Source organism: Dipodomys spectabilis, unplaced genomic scaffold (genome assembly GCF_019054845.1).
Source record: "Dipodomys spectabilis isolate Male_0828 unplaced genomic scaffold, ASM1905484v1 ptg000009l, whole genome shotgun sequence".
Lineage (NCBI taxonomy): Eukaryota > Metazoa > Chordata > Mammalia > Rodentia > Heteromyidae > Dipodomys > Dipodomys spectabilis.
The window spans coordinates 26,716,046-26,733,220 of NW_024870686.1; the positions used below are offsets into that span (position 1 = coordinate 26,716,046).

General features: G+C 36.6%; 1 protein-coding gene across 8 annotated transcripts in view; it reads left to right on the forward strand.

The window, feature by feature from the left end:
- The window catches only part of Nek1 (NIMA related kinase 1), a 97,979-nt gene that overhangs the window by 13,660 nt on the left and 67,144 nt on the right, over nucleotides 1-17,175 (forward strand). For all 8 annotated transcript variants that reach the window (XM_042700510.1, XM_042700528.1, XM_042700537.1 and 5 more), the window contains exons 8-12: nucleotides 1-87; nucleotides 930-984; nucleotides 4,221-4,421; nucleotides 8,155-8,215; nucleotides 9,301-9,452. In XM_042700510.1, the coding sequence (XP_042556444.1) occupies nucleotides 1-87; nucleotides 930-984; nucleotides 4,221-4,421; nucleotides 8,155-8,215; nucleotides 9,301-9,452 (556 nt within the window). The remainder of the gene's footprint in view (nucleotides 88-929; nucleotides 985-4,220; nucleotides 4,422-8,154; nucleotides 8,216-9,300; nucleotides 9,453-17,175) is intronic.

Consider the following 17,175-nt stretch of genomic DNA (forward strand, 5'->3'; position numbering starts at 1 on the left):
TACTGTAGAGCTGGCTCGAACTTGTATAGGAACCCCATACTACTTGTCACCTGAAATCTGTGAAAACAAGCCTTATAATAATAAAAGGTATTTAAAAAGACATTCATTATATGATATATTTCATTGAACTGTTCCATTATGTTTAACTTTGAGAATACTATTATAAAATCAGCAATGTACATGTACATAAAGATTATTTTCTTGGTATCTTACTGAAGAAGATATAGGAAGAATTCCATTATTTACAATTCCATTGTAATTGGAAGCAGAGTACTTTCTTTTGTCTTTCCCTTTGAACTGGTCACTTCCTACTGAATTGTAGCTAGTATTTATTGAACACATACTGTATACCAGACACTGTTAAGTGCTTTCCAAACATATATTTTAACACTGAGCTCCACTACAACTAAGATGCTGTAAAACAGAAGAATGTGAAAGTCTGCCATTGAATTCCAGTGACCCTTTATGTTCTCTTCCTCCTTCAGATGAAAAAATTTCAACAAAGTACCTTTATTAGTTGCTGCTGATATAGTTCTTTCTTTTGTAAATTTGTATTTTTCATAGTAATGTGAGACCATATTTTCCTTGTATATATTTTAAAATGCCAGAATTTTTTGCAAATCATTGAATAAAGCAAGTTGAATTTTACCAAACAAAACCAAATAAATGGAATAGATATGAATTTCCTTTACCACTTATATTCAGATATTAAATTTGTTAAATGAAATTTTAAACTAACTGCTTAGGCAACTTATTGTCTAATTTTGAGCAGCTATTGTTGTCATTTAGTTTTTGATTTTTAAAGAAAATGCTTTACAGACCACATATTTTTCCAATGCATTTCTGTGCCACTTCTGTTTCCTTTAAATGAAAATATTTAAAGTATATTCTGATGGTGAAAATAAAACTCTCATTTTTGTCTTCTTTAGTGACATTTGGGCTCTGGGGTGTGTCCTTTATGAGATGTGTACACTTAAACATGCAGTAAGTAAAAGTTTCTGGAATATATTTTAATTACATCATCTTTCAGATGATTCTTTTGGACTAGAAATTTTTCTCTTAGTTTTTAAATTTACTTTAAATTTACTTTCTGAGTGTATATCCAAATTGATTTACTCCTAGCATATTTGCATGTTACATATTTGATGTTATAGTTCATACTTTATTAAAGTATTTCTATTGATAGAAACACAAACTTGCTCTTTTCCTTGGTGCCAGTTGAAGGGCTTGAACTCAGGGCCTGCTGATATTCCTTAGCTTTTTTGCTCAAGGCTAGTGCCCCTACCACTTGAGCCACAGCTCTACTTCTCGCTTTTTGGTGGGGGAATTGGAGAGGAGTCTCATGGATTTTCCTGACTGGGCTAGCTTCGAACTCAGGTCTCAGTCTCCTGAATACCTAGGATTATAGGTGTGAGCTACCAGCATCTGCTGTTGCTTTCCTCTTAATGTAAATCCATCTTTGAATTTCCTTTTAGCAAGTTGTCTCAAAATACCCAAGTTAAGCTGATCATGGTGGTACATGCCTTTAAACCCAGCACTTAGGAGTGTGAGATAGCAGATCTTGAGTTCAAAGCCAGCCTGGGCTTCATAGTAAGACTGTCTCAAAAATAACAAAAAAATAAACCTTACATTTTTTTTTAAAATTCGGAATCGAAAATTATTTATGGAAGTTTGTTCAATATGCTCAAATGAATTTTTTTTTTTTTTGTCAGTCCTGGGGCTTGAACTCAGGGCCTGGGCACTGTCCTGAACGTCTTTTGCTCAAGGCTAGCACTCTACCACTAGAGCCACAGCGCCACTTCCAGCTTTTTCTGTGTATGTAGTACTGAGGAATCGAACCCAGGGCCCCATGCATGCAGGGCAAGCACTCTACCACTGAGCCACCTTCCCAGCCCTCAAAATGAATTTTATCAATTTAAGTGCTTCCTAGAGTATAATTCTAACTTTTCTTTTTTTATTGTTTTAGTTTGAGACTTTTTTTAATAGCATGAAACATAACAAAGGAGAATTTTTGTCCTGAGTAGTCTTAATCACTTTTCATTTTAAAATCTCTTCTTAAATTTTTTTTTCCACTGACTGACAAAATATTTTCATTACACACAATTTCAGAAAATACATACATTTATAAATAAGTAACTAAATATAATGAACAGTTCTTCCAACCAGCTGTAACAACCTATACTATTTGTTATTTTCCTCTAAGTTTTGTTATAGATTAATTTATAAAATAAATTCTGGATTATTTCTTCCCAATAGTTTGATTATACTGTCTATGTAGTTTTATAGCTTGTTTATTGCTTGATAATACTTGGAGTGTGCCTTCTTTGAATTTCTTTTTAATGGCTACATACACTTTGGTATTGTCTTAAATTTTATTTTTCTTAAGAAAAACAAGATGCTGAAGTGATACAGAATTGTGGTTATCAGATATATTTGTATTTAAACAAATTTGTCCATTTTCTGTGACAGTAATTTTGGGATTAAACCACTGTTTATTTAGGTAAATCTTACACTGATCATGTCTGCCACTATAGCCTCTATATTTTGGAATCAGTTACTCTTTTTTCTTTCTTTCTTTTTTTTTTTTTGTTGTTGTTTTGTTTGTATGTAGCCCAGGCTGGCCTTAAAAATCACCATCTTTCTTCCTTAGTCTCCTAAGTGCTGGGATTACAGGTGAGATGCCTGGCCTTGGAATTTACTAAGTAATGAAACTGAGTACCTCATAAAACTAAATAGTTCCTCACCTTTGTCCATGAAGTGCTTGTCAGTTGAAAGATAAAGGAATTAGAGAAAAATATCTTTTCTTCTTTTCATGGCTAAGATTCCTTTTTAGGAGCACAGATATTTTTATAAGAATAAATTTATTTAAATTTTTATAAGCTGAATGATATTTTTAAATGTTCTAGGTGAACTTTTATAATAGGTGGTATAATCGTTGATGTCTAATTGATAGCTCATTTTGTTTATTTGATGTTTATATTAAGAATATATTCATGTTAGCCATATACTGGTGGCTCAGGCCTATAATCCTAGCTAATAGGAGGCTGAGATCTGAGGATCATGGTTGGAAGATATCCAGACAGGAAAGTCTATGTGATTCTTATTTCTAAGTAACCACCAAAAAGCCAGAAGTGGAGCTGAAGCTCAATTGATTGAGTGCCAGTTTGATGTGAAAATAAAGATGAGGGACAGCACTCAGGTCCTGAGTTTTATCCCTAGTATAGGTACAAAACACACACACACACAAATAAAAAAACCCAACTGTTACGTTAGCATAAAACCATCTTTAAATTATCTCACCTCTACATTCTTTTTATAGCAGTAGTTATATTGTATTTAATCCTAAAACATATATTAGTATTATTAAACATATAGAGCTGTTAATATAGCTTATATTCCCTTTGGGAATATTTGCAACATTGTTTATTCTATAGCTGTAAACAGCATTACACACAAAAAATAATAACAGTGATCTTGGTACTGATGGCTCATGCTTGTAATCCTAGCTACTCAGGCTGAAATCTGAGTATTTGGCTTTGAAGACAATCCAGGCAGACTATTATCTCCAATTAACCAGCAAATATTTAAAAAGTTTTAAAACACTAACTCTATTAAGTAGTACAGTGCCGACCTTTAGTCAGGAGGACAAGCCACTGAGTTCAAACCCCAGTACTGGCAATAATAAATAAATAAATAGATTAATTAATAATAAGAAACATTGTCTAGCAGGAAAAAAAATGTAGTATATTTATTTAATATATTTTTCCAAATGCTGTAGTTCTATAATTTCTTATTCTAATCATTATAACAGATTTAAAGGAAGTCATGTCCTAAGTGCAGGTCTTCTGTTTTTTATCCCTTCTGTGGTTCTTTGGCCCTGGTTTTGCTACCTGTAAGGTAAAACTTCATGAACACTCAATTATTATCATGGTTTATGAAATACTTACTATATTTAATACCTATATCATCTCTTGACATGTTGAATATGTAAAAATGAGTCATGTGTGTTATAATGGTTATTTTTGAGGAGTGATATCCTCTCTGAAGTACATTTATAGATAACTAAATAAAGTTTGCTTTAGAGAGCATATGTTCATAATTTGGAAGAGGGTTGTATTTCTATTCTATATTAATAGGAAAAGAACTATTTATCATTGCTAATATCCCCACTTTCAAGCTTTATGTACTTCCTATGTATTGATTTGTTTTCTGGCTTTTAGTTTGAAGCTGGCAATATGAAGAACCTCGTACTGAAGATAATATCTGGATCTTTTCCACCAGTGTCTTCACATTATTCCTATGATCTCCGCAATTTGCTTTCTCAGTTATTTAAGAGAAATCCTAAGGATAGACCATCAGTCAACTCCATATTGGAGAAAGGTTTTATAGCCAAACGTATTGAAAGATTTCTCTCACCTCAGGTATGTTTTGTAAATTTTATCTTTAAAATTAAATTAGTACTTAAGACATGTATTCCAATTTTGTGGCAAGCATATGTGAATTCTGGAGATTTGACTCACTTTCCAGCCCGTGTGGTCACCACTGTCCTCACTTGTGGGAAGTAGGAGCATGAATGCGAGGTGATTATGAGAATTTTTTAAAAGTAATAACGCATGTAAAGTGCTTAATGTCAAGCATGAAAATGTTCAAGTAGTCAGGTGTAGGGGCTCACCTCTGTAATCCTACCTATTCAGAAAGCTGTGATTGGAAGATCTGTTCAAAGCCAGGCTGGGCAAAATGTTTTTAAGACCCCATCTTAGTAAGAAAACTTAGTATAATGATTCATGCCTGTCCTTCCACTGCCTAGAAAAACAAAAAGGAAGATCACAGTCCAGACTAGCCCAGTCAGAAAATGCAGCACTCTATTCAACAATAATGGAAGCAAAAAGCATTGGGTGTGGCTTAAGTGGTAGAGTGCTTGCCTATGAAGTTCAAGCCTTAGTAACTCAAAAAAACCTTGACATTTGAAATATTCAGTATTCAGCATAATTTATGCTACAAATATCAACATAATTTTAATGATTATATTTTACAGAAAATGTTCAGAAACTTGTGATTATTTGTATTTACATATATGTGTATGCTATATATGTATATACACATATATATATATACACATGTATATATACACATATGTATATGTGATAATACACATATAGTAATGTATACATACGTAATATGCATGTAATATATGCACACATATACTTATAAATACTTATATAAATATATTTATATGTATAAGTATATATGTAGTATATGTGCAATTATCTCCTACTTTTTCTTCAAATACAGGTGTATAACAGATATTTGTTGGTTTGATTTAATTTTGTGTGTGGAAGTATACTAGTGTTTAAATGTAGGGTTTAAATATAGGGCTTCATGATTGACAGGCACATTTACCATGATTGTGAGCCATACCTCTAACCCTTTCTGCTTAACTTATTTTTCAGATTGAGTCTTGTTTATTTGTTTGTTGTTTTTACTGAGACTTGTCTGGACTGGAATCCTCCTTTTTATACTTTCTACATAGTATGGATGACAAACTTAAGCTGTCACACCCAGCTCATTGGTTGAGATGGAGTTTGGATTTCTCAGTCCTCCCAATATCCATATCTCTGTAGCTAGAATTATAGGCTTGGACCACCATACCTAAAATGAGTTGAATTAAAATTTAATTGGGCAAGGTTTATAAATCTATGCCAAATCAACTGACATCAATTATTTACAAATATTTGACCACCTGAAATTGGAGTTGTTTTACTTCTCATTTTTAATGTACCCTTTATTAACTTAAATAATTGCCATTGAACTTTCCTACAAATAACATAATATAGTTAAAATCATAACTGTATTACTTATATATCCTTCTGGTTTAACAGAACATTTCTGTGAACAAATACTTCTTAGCAACCATAGAGTTAGATTTAACTTAATACCAAAAGACTGTGTTAGTAATAAGAAAGCGTATTAAAATTCAGAGGTTAAAGGTTACTTGTATAGAATGTAGCAACAATTTCTGAAATGTGGTGTCTTATAAGACTTCTTTGTTAAAAATAATGTTTGCAAGGGCAGTTTCTTTGGCAACTACTATGATGCAAACAATAACTTCATTTAACTTTGCTGAAGTTCTACCTCCCACCCCTTGTGCAAGCAGCTAGGACATACAGTCTTAAGGCAAAAGCACTGGAATTCAGACAGCTAGCAATGAGAGGGAAAACACTAAAGCCTAAAATATGCAAAAATGTATTTATTTAGAGCCAGCATCAAGCCTCAAATTCATGATCCTGCTGCCTTAGCTTCCTGAAGACTGGAATTACAGAATAATTTTTATTTTTAATACCTAAATTTTCTCAGCACCATTAGGAAAATGCTTTCAAGTCTAGTTCTCGATCCTGTCTGGCAACTTCTTGGGTGTAGGTTGACAAATCAAGGCTGAGCTCTGATTCCTTAGAAGTATTGATGTTGTCTATCAGAATATTTTGTGATGATGATAGTGGCTTGTGTCTGTACTGTATAACACTGTGTCCTCTAGCCACAGTGGCTGAACACTTGAGATGTGATGAGCAACTGACATTTAATTTTAGTTATTTTAAACTTCTAATTTTAAGATATGGGTTTGAACTCAGGGCCTCAAGTTCTAGACAAGTGCTTTGTCACTTAAGCTACATTATTTTTCAGATGCAGTCTCAGGCTTTTCCCCAAGGGCAGGTACCTTGGATTATAAGCATGCACTACCATGCCTGGCTTTTATCATAAATCTTAATGCATATAGTTTTATATGGACAGTGGCTCTTATTTTGGATAGACCAGCCTAGAAATTCATGTAACTTTGGGGTTGTAAGTACCTACCCATCTCTCAGTCCACATAACAAAAGGAAGACTTTTGTTTTGGAAGAAATGATTCAGTTTGGAGGTAATCTGACGATCACTATTTCTAAAAAATAAGTGGGGTTGGGGAGTGGGAGTAGGTGTGCTCAGGAGAGAAACACATTCACATCCCTGCTCTGGATTACCTTTGAGAAGACTTGCACCTATATTTACGCTGTGTGTAGTGGTCCTCACAACGTAGCACACAGCATAGTCTCCTAGAGGACTTTACTAGGGCCAGCCTGACAATTTGCATCTTTATTAAGGCTAGCTGATACCGATACTGTTGGTTTGAGATTAGTGTTGTAGTAGATTCTTCATGGGAAAGAGGTATTTCAAGTGGTGGCTTTTTGCCCATGGAGCAGTTTGAGCTGCTGAGCTATCGGAATAGCTTACAGGAATATGCTCTTTACTGGCCCTCAGTTCTATTGAAAATGGGAAAATCCTTTTGCTTTTTCCTTTCCAACTCAATAAAGGTTAAGTTGACTTAACTCCGTTGGTATCATAGTTTGACACTGAAAAGATGGAATAGAAGAAAAAATTATATGCAACTTATTTTTGTTTCTCAGAATCTATAGTCACTGAGGAATAAACAAAGGAGTATTTGAAACACTGTTAAAAAGTCTTGAATTGGGGCTGGGAAGGTGGCTCAGTTGGTAGAGTGCTTGCCTTGCATGCATGAAGCCCTGGGTTCGATTCCTCAGCCCCACATAAGCAGTAAAAGCCAGAAGTGGTGCTATGGCTAGGTGGTAGAGCACTAGCCTTGAGCTGAAGAGCTTAGGGACAGCACCCAAGCCCAGAGTTCAGGCCCCACGACCAACAACAACAAAAATCTTTAATTATGTAAGAATATCCAACTGGAGGCATGACTCAATGGTGGTATACCTGTCTAGCAAATGTGAGGTCCTGCGTTCAAACCCTAGGACCACCAAAAATATATATCTAATAACATGTTTATGAGTAACCTCGTAGGAAATGCTAACATGATTCAGATAATGAAGTTTTGAAGTAAATGAGGGGTTGAGGGGTTTGGTGCACATAGAAAATGAGATTATACATTAGTTTAATTACAGAAGAAAATCTGGTGGGGAAGGAATAAATTGGTAAGATTGTGAGGAAGTTAGTATGAGACAGACTTGCTGAATGGAGTACTTGGTTTTAATTTATACAGTATATCTGGCAGCATAATTGTGACAGAAAAGGTAAAATATATAGTGACTAGTGAATAGGATGTTTTTTATTCAGGAAATTTAATGTTTTTTTCTAACTTTTTTCTCTCAACCTAAGCTCATCGCAGAAGAATTTTGTCTAAAAACATTTTCAAAATGTGGAGCACAGCCTGTACCAGGTAAATGAAATGTAAATATGAGGCATTTCATCTGTTGACAATACTCACACCTAACTGTACTGGAAACATGGATGGAAGGATGGAGAGAAAGACAGATGATTGTAGGCTAAATATAACCTAGAGGGAGTCTCCTTTTAAAGTTGTTTTATGATATATGATAATATATACTGGGTTTTGATAAATTACTAATGAAATTTCTGTTTCTTGTTTGTCTTACTTAAGTGAAATTCTATATCATTATCAAATACTGAGTTGATTCATTTCTTTTCTAAGGTGCTAGAGTTGGCACTCAGGTTTTTCAGTAGCTAGTCAGGAGCTCTATTACTTGGACCACACCCTCAGTCTTCTTATTTGGTATTTTGAACATTGCCAGAGAATGTTGTAAAATGTCCAGTTATGTCTAAATCATTATGTAGTATTTTTTGTGTTTAGAAACAATTTATATTCTAAAAATGTTTCAAGTAAATTATGCCGTCAAATATATTACTAAGGATGGGACACACACACACACACACACACACACACACACACACACACACACACACACACACACACACACACACACACACACACACACACACACACACACACACACACACACACACACACACACACACACACACACACACACACACACACACACACACACACACACTTTTGTGTATGTACCAGTTCTAAAGCTTAGATTTGGGACCTCACGTACTCATTTAGCTTTTTCTCTTAATGGTGGTGTTCAAACATTTGAGCCAGACCTTTGCTAGCTCCACTGTTGGCTCTTTGCTGGTTAATTGGGTGGAGATAAGAGTATAACAGGTTTTTCTGCATGAGCAGGCTTTGAATGGGGTCCTTAGCAGGCATGAGGCTGGCTCCAGCTGCACATGATTTTTATATGAAAAACATCAATATCTTTAAAGGATGAGATAACTTTAGTGTAACATAATTTGAGTTAGTGAGAAATGTTAAGGAATGGATAAGATATTTGATGAAAGTTTATATCCTATCAATCGTTATGAGAGTGTTTTTAGTTTTCAAATAAAAAAATTAATAAAAGAAGCTCTTAGAAAAATTTTTGTCTTTTTATGTAGCTAAGAGACCAGCTTCAGGACAAAGCTTGGTTTCTGTTGTGCCAGCACAGAAAATCACAAAGCCTGCTGCTAAATATGGAGTACCTTTAACATATAAGAAATATGGAGAGAAAAAATTACCTGAAAAAAAACCACTCCAAAAACATAAACAGGTATGATGTTGTTACAAACTGTAAGTTGTATCAAATTCAATTTAACCTCATTTTATTGTTCAGTTGAATTATCTTTGTATAAGATTTTTAAAGTTGTTACTAAAGAATATTGCTCTACTTCAGTCATGTACTATTCTCTAGTTTTTGAAGGGGTACAACCTTACATAATCATATGGAAGCATTTAAGTAAACATGTAAATGATTGGTGCAACAAAAAAGTAACGTCCTAAGTAGACGTACTTGATCATGTGCATAAAAGAATACCTGAGATACACTTGGTAAAATCCTGAGAAATTTTTGTATTTGGGAAATCATAAATAAATAAAATCATAGCGCTGAAAGGAACGATCATATAAGCCCATCACGTTTCATGTGAAAAAATGAGGCCTGAAGCCAGGTTCTGGTAGTTCACACATGTAACCTTAGGTACCCAGGAGGCTGAGATCTGAGGATCGTGGTTCCAAGGCAGTCCTGGCAGGAAAGTCCATGAGACTTTTATCTCAGTTTAACTACCAGAAAACCAGAAGTGGAGCTGTGGCTCAAAAGTGGTAGAGCACTAACTAGCCTTGACCAGAAAAGCTCAGGGACAACTCCCAAGCCCTGAGTTCAAGATCTGCAGCCAACAACAACAAAAAGAAGCCTGTAGCATTTAAGTGTCTTAAGAACACACAGTGTTAGTTGCTGGGAATTTGACATTTGCTTTGTGTCAGTATTTGCATGCTTCAGTATATGGGACCCAGTTTCATTCTGGCCTACAGGTGTACAGATATGCACCTTAGATACTTAGATATACATACACCACATCACACACATATTTTATATATATAATAAACATATATAATGTATATATATATATAATGCTATTAAGATAAACTTCACAGTAGGGATGATCAGTTAGTTTGGCTAAAAATTTATCATAAAATAAGCTGGGTGCCAGTGGCTCATACCTGTAATCTTAGTTACTCAGGAAGCTGAGGTCTGAGGATCAGGGTTCAAAGTCAACCCAGGCAGAAAAGACCGTGAGACTCTTATCTCCAATAAACTACTCAGAAAAAAAATGGAAGTGGCACTGTGGCTCAAGTGGTAGAGCACTAGCCTTGAGCTGAAGAGCTGAGGGACAGCACCCAGGCCCAGAGTTCAAGCCCCATGACCAAAAAAATAAATAAAAATGTTTGTGTGTGTGTGTGTGTGTGTGTGTGTGTGTGTGTGTGAGAGAGAGAGAGAGAGAGAGAGAGAGAGAGAGAGAGAGAGAGAGAGAGAGACTATTTATGGAATTAGCCTTTAAATAGTAAAAGAGAATGCAAATGGCAGATACTGAGAAAAGCTGTTCAGATTAGTGCCTAGAGATCAAAGTACCTAGAGAACAACAAAGTTTTTCCACAGTGAACTCCCTGGGATGCAGGTAGAACTTACTTGGTGCTGCTGAGCATCTTGGAAGGCAGGCAGGGAGGGCAGCCTGGGCACCAGCAGAACCCTGTGGGTAGCGCCCCAGGGGTGCTGCTGAAGCTCACAGGAAAGCTGGAGAGTACTGTGAGAACTCTCCTGCAAGCTGCCTCCTGCAGTGCCGCCCTGTGGCCATCCCACTCACTGCAGCAACAGAGACAGGAAGCTCTAATCAGGAGCAGCTCTGTCCTCTGCAGTGTCTGTCCACCATCTGCTGCAAAGCCTACTATCATGGGAGCAGCAAAGAAGTGCTCAGCGCTGGGAACATGGCTCAAGTTGTAGAGTGCCTACTGGGCATAACTACCCAGCAAGTGCAAGTCCCTGACTTCAAACCTCAGTACCACCAAAACAAAAAACAAAAGCAAGAAGGAAAACTTATCAAGTCAGCTCTAGTAGCATAGGCAGGATAATATAACTGGAACCAGCTTCATCTTCTATTTATCATTGTTTATTGCTATTACATTTACTTAGCCTACGTGGACCAGTGGTATTGCATCCTTTATCTCTTTTTGGTCACCACAAGAAACCTAGGACTCCAGGTTTTCCCTCATTACTTAGTTACTAAAATCCTGTAAGAAAGACTGGCCATACCCTAATATTCCTCTCCTCCCAGAACAGTATCTTAACCTCTTGTGCCACATTGACTCATGATACATTATTGGCAAAAACCCCTTATGTAATTACTAGATAAAGATGATCTTCACCTGCTTTAGTCTACAACTTGGCTTCTTCCTGAACTCACATTCTGTAACTCCCTCCCATGGTAGGTGTCTTCTCCTTAATCCCTCAGTACCTTTGGGTCTAGAGGTAAGATAAAGGAGATATTTGCCATCTTAATGCCAGACTCTCCTTGCTCTAACCCAAGCCCACTCCCACTCCCTGCTTTGATGTTCTTGCTACCATATTGTATAACCTGCTATCATTTTGTATCAGAGTTTTCTATAGATACTCATGTAAAAAAAATTAAACATTTGACTCACTAACATTCTTCCCATTGTTAAAATTCTAGGTGATTTAAATATCCAGAAAGATAAAACTTCCTATACCCTTTATTTTCTTGTTCATTCTTTTTCAATTATCTTGATTCCCACCTGACCTTAAAATTTCATCTATAATTGTGCTATTAAGTTTGCCATTATCAGTAATAGCAACGTTTCCGAAGTTTCATTTATAAGAATCCCATTCTCTGACACTGCTTCCTGTTTCTTGCTTATTCCTCTAGAAGTCTGTCAAAAACTTCTTTGTCACATTTGGATGCATGACTCCTACTAGTTTTTCAGTATCTCTCTCCTTGTTATTATGTTCCTTATCTGGCTCAAATTCTATATTCACTCATAATTTCTAATACCTCAAGTCCCTTATTCCTCTCTCCCACTATTCTGCCGGTAATAGCACTAGATTTATATCCAACAATGGCTGCCCTGTGGTAGGTCTTTAGCCCATTTGCTCTCCCACTTTCTAGATGATTAATTTTCTTCTTCACAGGACTAATGCTTGCTTCCTACTTCAGTAAGAAAATAGAATCTGGAAGAAAATTTTCCCACTATCACATCTACCATCCTGTTTGTAAATATTTCATTTTGCTTACTCTTACTTGGGATGACCTTCTGTTCCCATCTAAAGTCATCTCTATCATTTATGTACTGTTTCCTTTCCTGCTTACTTAAGGAAGCTTTGACTCCCTTGGTTACCTCCTCCATTAAACATTTTCTTAAATCCAAAGTACTCTTTCAGATCTTCCTCTTGTCTCATTGACTGCTTCTGTTTCCTTTACAGGATCCACCTCATTTTCCAGACTTCTAAATGCTGAAGTTTAGGACTCAGTCCTTGAACATTTTCTCACCTATACTTCCTCAAAGTAAACATCTAGACATTGACTTCCAAACCTGTCTTCAGCTTAGACTCCTTATTTGAACTCCAGACTTAACATCTCCACCTAGATTCGCACTCTGCTAAATCACCAATACTGACTCTTCCTAATGCTCACTTCTCTTTTTGGATTTCTTCATTCTTGGTTCTAGTCAGTTATGGGGCTTGAACTTAAGGCCTAGGCTCTGTCCCTGAGGGCTTTCACTCTAGGCTAGCACTCTACTACTTTGAATCACATTGCCACTTTCAGTTTTTGATTGGTTAATTGGAGATAAGAGTCTCATGAGGACTTTTCTGTCCAGTCTGGCTTCGAACTATGTTTTTGTTTTTGTTTTTTGGGTCCGGTCATGGGGCCTGAACTCTGGGCCTGGGCACTGTCCCTCAACTCTTCAGCTCAAGGCTAGTGCTCTACCACTCGAGCCACAGCGCCACTTCCGGCTTTTTTTCTTTTTGGTTATGTGGTGCTGAGGAATCGAACCCAGGGCCTCATGCATGCAAGGCAAGCGCTCCACCACTGAGCCACCTTCCCAGCCTGGCTTCGAACTATGATCCTCAGATCTCAGCCTCCTGAGTTTTGTTCATATGTACCCTTTTCTCCTTTCAAATGTTCTTTTCTTTGAAATTTCTCTGTCAGAGTCACAATGCTACTATCCTGTGTCTGTGTGTAAGCTCTTGGTAGATAGAATGAAGGACACTTATACCTTCAATCTTAGAGTCCAACCATGGGGATAAAGGCTTGAAAAAGAAGTGATGGGGGTGGGGGGTGGGGTGGGGAGCAAGCTATGTGCAGTGAGTGTTCACACATTTCTCCTTGACTAACAAATACCATGTTGGGCCTTGCCACACTGCACACAGTGGCATAGTATAGACATACTAGGAGGTTCCAATGACTGAGGACAGGTAGGAACACCTCAAATACTTTTTTTTTTTCCACATAGACCTTATTTCCTAATTATGCTCCTACTCTCAGGGTCTGGCATTAAGATAGCAAACTTCTTCATCAAAGTAATTTCTTCCAGGGGCTGAGAAGGTGGCTCAGTGGTAGAGTGCTTGCCTTGCATGCCTGAGACCCTGGGTTCGATTCCTCAGCACCACATAAGCAAAAAAAAAAAAAAAAAGCTGGAAGTGGCGCTGTGGCTCAAGTGGTAGAGCACTAGCCTTGAGCTGAAGAGCTGAGGGACAGTGCCCAGGCCCAGAGTTCAGGCCCCACAACCGGACTCCCCCCTCCAAAAAAAAAGTAACTTCTTCCTTATCAGAACTCCTAGTGTTATTTTATTAGAATGCCATTTCTCTGAAGTGAGGAACCATGTATTACACATCTTTGCACAAAGAAAATGCTAATAAGTCTCATTTTTAACAAATGAGTAAAATGATTGAGAAAAGGAATTCCAGTCACCAAAGCAACAGTATCTTTTATATTTTAATTGTATTAACTTGGGTAAAACGCCAGATACAAGCTAAGGGAGAACCATCAGGCCAGTGTCTTGTGATGTTTATTGGTTAGTTTTGGCAGTACTAGGGTTTAAACTCAGCGCTCTCATTATTGAGATACCACCTCTCTCCAGTTAGAATGGCTATAATCAAGAACTCTAATAACAACAGATGCTGAAGGGGATGTGGACAGAAGGGAACCTTACTGCATTGTTGGTGGGAGTGTAAACTTGTTCAACCACTTTGGAAAGCAGTATGGAGGTTCCTCAGAAGAGGTTCCACATAGAGCTCCCCTATGACCCAGCAATCCCACTTTTGGGCATTTACCCAAATGATCACAAACAAGACCACACTAAAGCTACCAGCACAACTATGTTTATTGCAGCATTATTTACCATAGCTAAGATATGGAACCAACCCAGATGCCCCTCAGTAGATGAATGGATCAAGAAAATGTGGTATATATACACAATGGAATTCTATGCCTCCATCAGAAAGAATGACATTGCCCCATTTGTTAGGAAATGGAAAGACTTGCAGATAAGTTGATATTAGGGAAATGAACCCTAAGATATGTATTCGACGTTTTTTACTTTCATGTGATTGTTTCTAACACATTTATAAGATTATTTCTTTGTTGCTTTATATGTCCCTTCCCCACGGTATAATCCCTGCTTTCACTGTATTTGATGATGTTATAATTTGTGGAGGGGAAGGGAAAAAACAAATCTTTTAAATAGGATACAGGTGGACCCATTGCAACAATGATAAACGTACAAGTCGTTATGTCAGAAACAAACTTTACAACTTGGGGGTGGGGTTGAAAGAGGATGGGATGGGAAGGGGAAACAAAGGAGGAGGCTACAATGCTTGATAAGAAATGTACTCATTATCTTGTCCATGTAATTATAACCCCTCTGTACAGTATTTTCACAATAAAAAATTAAAAAAAAGAAATGGAAAGACTTGGAAAAAATTATATTAAGTGAAGTAAGCCAGGCCCAAAGAAACATAGGTCCCATGTTTTCCCTTATTTGCAATAACTAGTATATGTCTGAGACAACAGAAGTGGTTAGATAAGATGATGTTAGGCGAAATGAACCCCAAGATAAGGACACAAGTGGTTTTTTCTTTCTTGCTATATTTATAAGATGATTGTTTTGTTGCTTTGTATGTCCCTCCCCCATGGTATAACCTCTGTTTTCACTGTATTTGATGTTGTTATAATTTAGGGAGGGGAAGGGAAAAAACAATTGTTTAAATAGGGATAACGGTGGACCCATTGCAACAATGAAATATACAAAATGCTATGTTGAAAAAGGAACTTTACAACTTTGGTTGGGAGTGTAGTCATGGAGATGGGAGAACAGGGATGGTAGAGGAAAAACAAAGGAGGAGGAAACAATGCTTGATAAGAAATGTACTCATTACCTTGCTTATGTAATTGTAACCCCTCTGTACGGTATTTTCACAATAAAAAACATTTAAAAAAAACCCAAAGCAACAAAAATCATGGCAAGTATAAAGCATCTTTTATGTTTAAATTCACAGTGATTTGTTGAAACTTAAAAATTCCAAGCTTGAAAATGAGAAATGTATAGGAAAAATGGTAACCATTAATGGCAACAGTTTATTATATTTTATTTGTGTAAATTTAAGCTAACATGTATTAAGTTATTATTCAGCGTATCAAAAATATTTGCTTGTGATAAGACTTTGCTCTATTTCATATAAAGTGTTGTTGAAATAGAGGAGTAATTATTGAGCCACTAGAGGGCACTCCATGAACACATTTTTAATATTTAGGGGTATTTTTGTAGTGTTTGTCTTGTCTTGTTTTTTGTTTTTGTTTGTTGGTTTTGGCCTGTCCTGGGGCTTGAACTCAGCTTGGGCACTGTCCCTCAGCTTTTATGCTCTACCACTTGATCCACAACTGCACTTCCAGCTTTTTTGGTCTTTAATTGGCGATAAGAATCTCATGGACTTTTCTACCCAGGCTGGCTTCAAACCATAATCCTTACATCTCAGCTTCTTGAGTAGCTGGCACTCAGCAGCATGTTTTCTTTAGTATAGAAATAATGTTCTAAAAATACTATGTGCTATCAGAATATTGACTTAGATTTTTATTTCAGAAATATTTGAATATCATATATGTAAGGCAATATAGAAGACCAAAAGAGTATAATCTTTGCCTCCATGTAATTTATCCCAAGTATGTAGTTGTCTTGGTCTTCTGTTGTCCTACACTTGATGCTGTCATGTAATCTAAAAGCTAGTCATTTACTATCAAGTTTTTGTATTACTCAAATTAATAATTTTTTTTCTGCTTATGTGGTGCTGAGGAATGGAACCCAGGGCCTCATGCATGCAAGGCAAGCACTCTACCATTGAGCCACCTTCCCAGCCCTAATTTTTTGTTTTGAGACAATGATTCTATATGTAGCCCAGAGTGACCTTGAACTCAAAATCCTGCTTCAGCCCTTGGAAAGCTTGGGCTGCAGGTGTGCCATCATGCCCTACAGTGATAATACTTTTTTAATTGTTTGGTATTGTGGGGCACAAATCTTTTTTTTTCTTTTTTGCCAGTCCTTGAACTCAGGGCCTAGGCACTGTCCCTGAGCTTCTTTTACTCAAGGCTAGCACTCTTCCACTGGAGCCACAGAGCCACTTTTGGCTTTTTCTGTATATGTGGTACTGAGGAATCGAACTCAGGGGTTTATGCATGCTAGGCAAGCACTCTATCACTCATTGAACTACCTTCCCAGCCCACATAAATCTTGAGACAGATGCTAGATTGGTTACATAATAGTTAAGCAATAAAACTTGTTAGAATATATAATGTAGGGATCTGTAATCCAGAGATGATTATTCATCAACTCTTGGGGTTATGCATTTTCTAAAAACAGACTTATTCAGAAATAATCTACATACTTTATAACTCATACATTAACAATTGCAATTAATGGTTCATAATATAGAT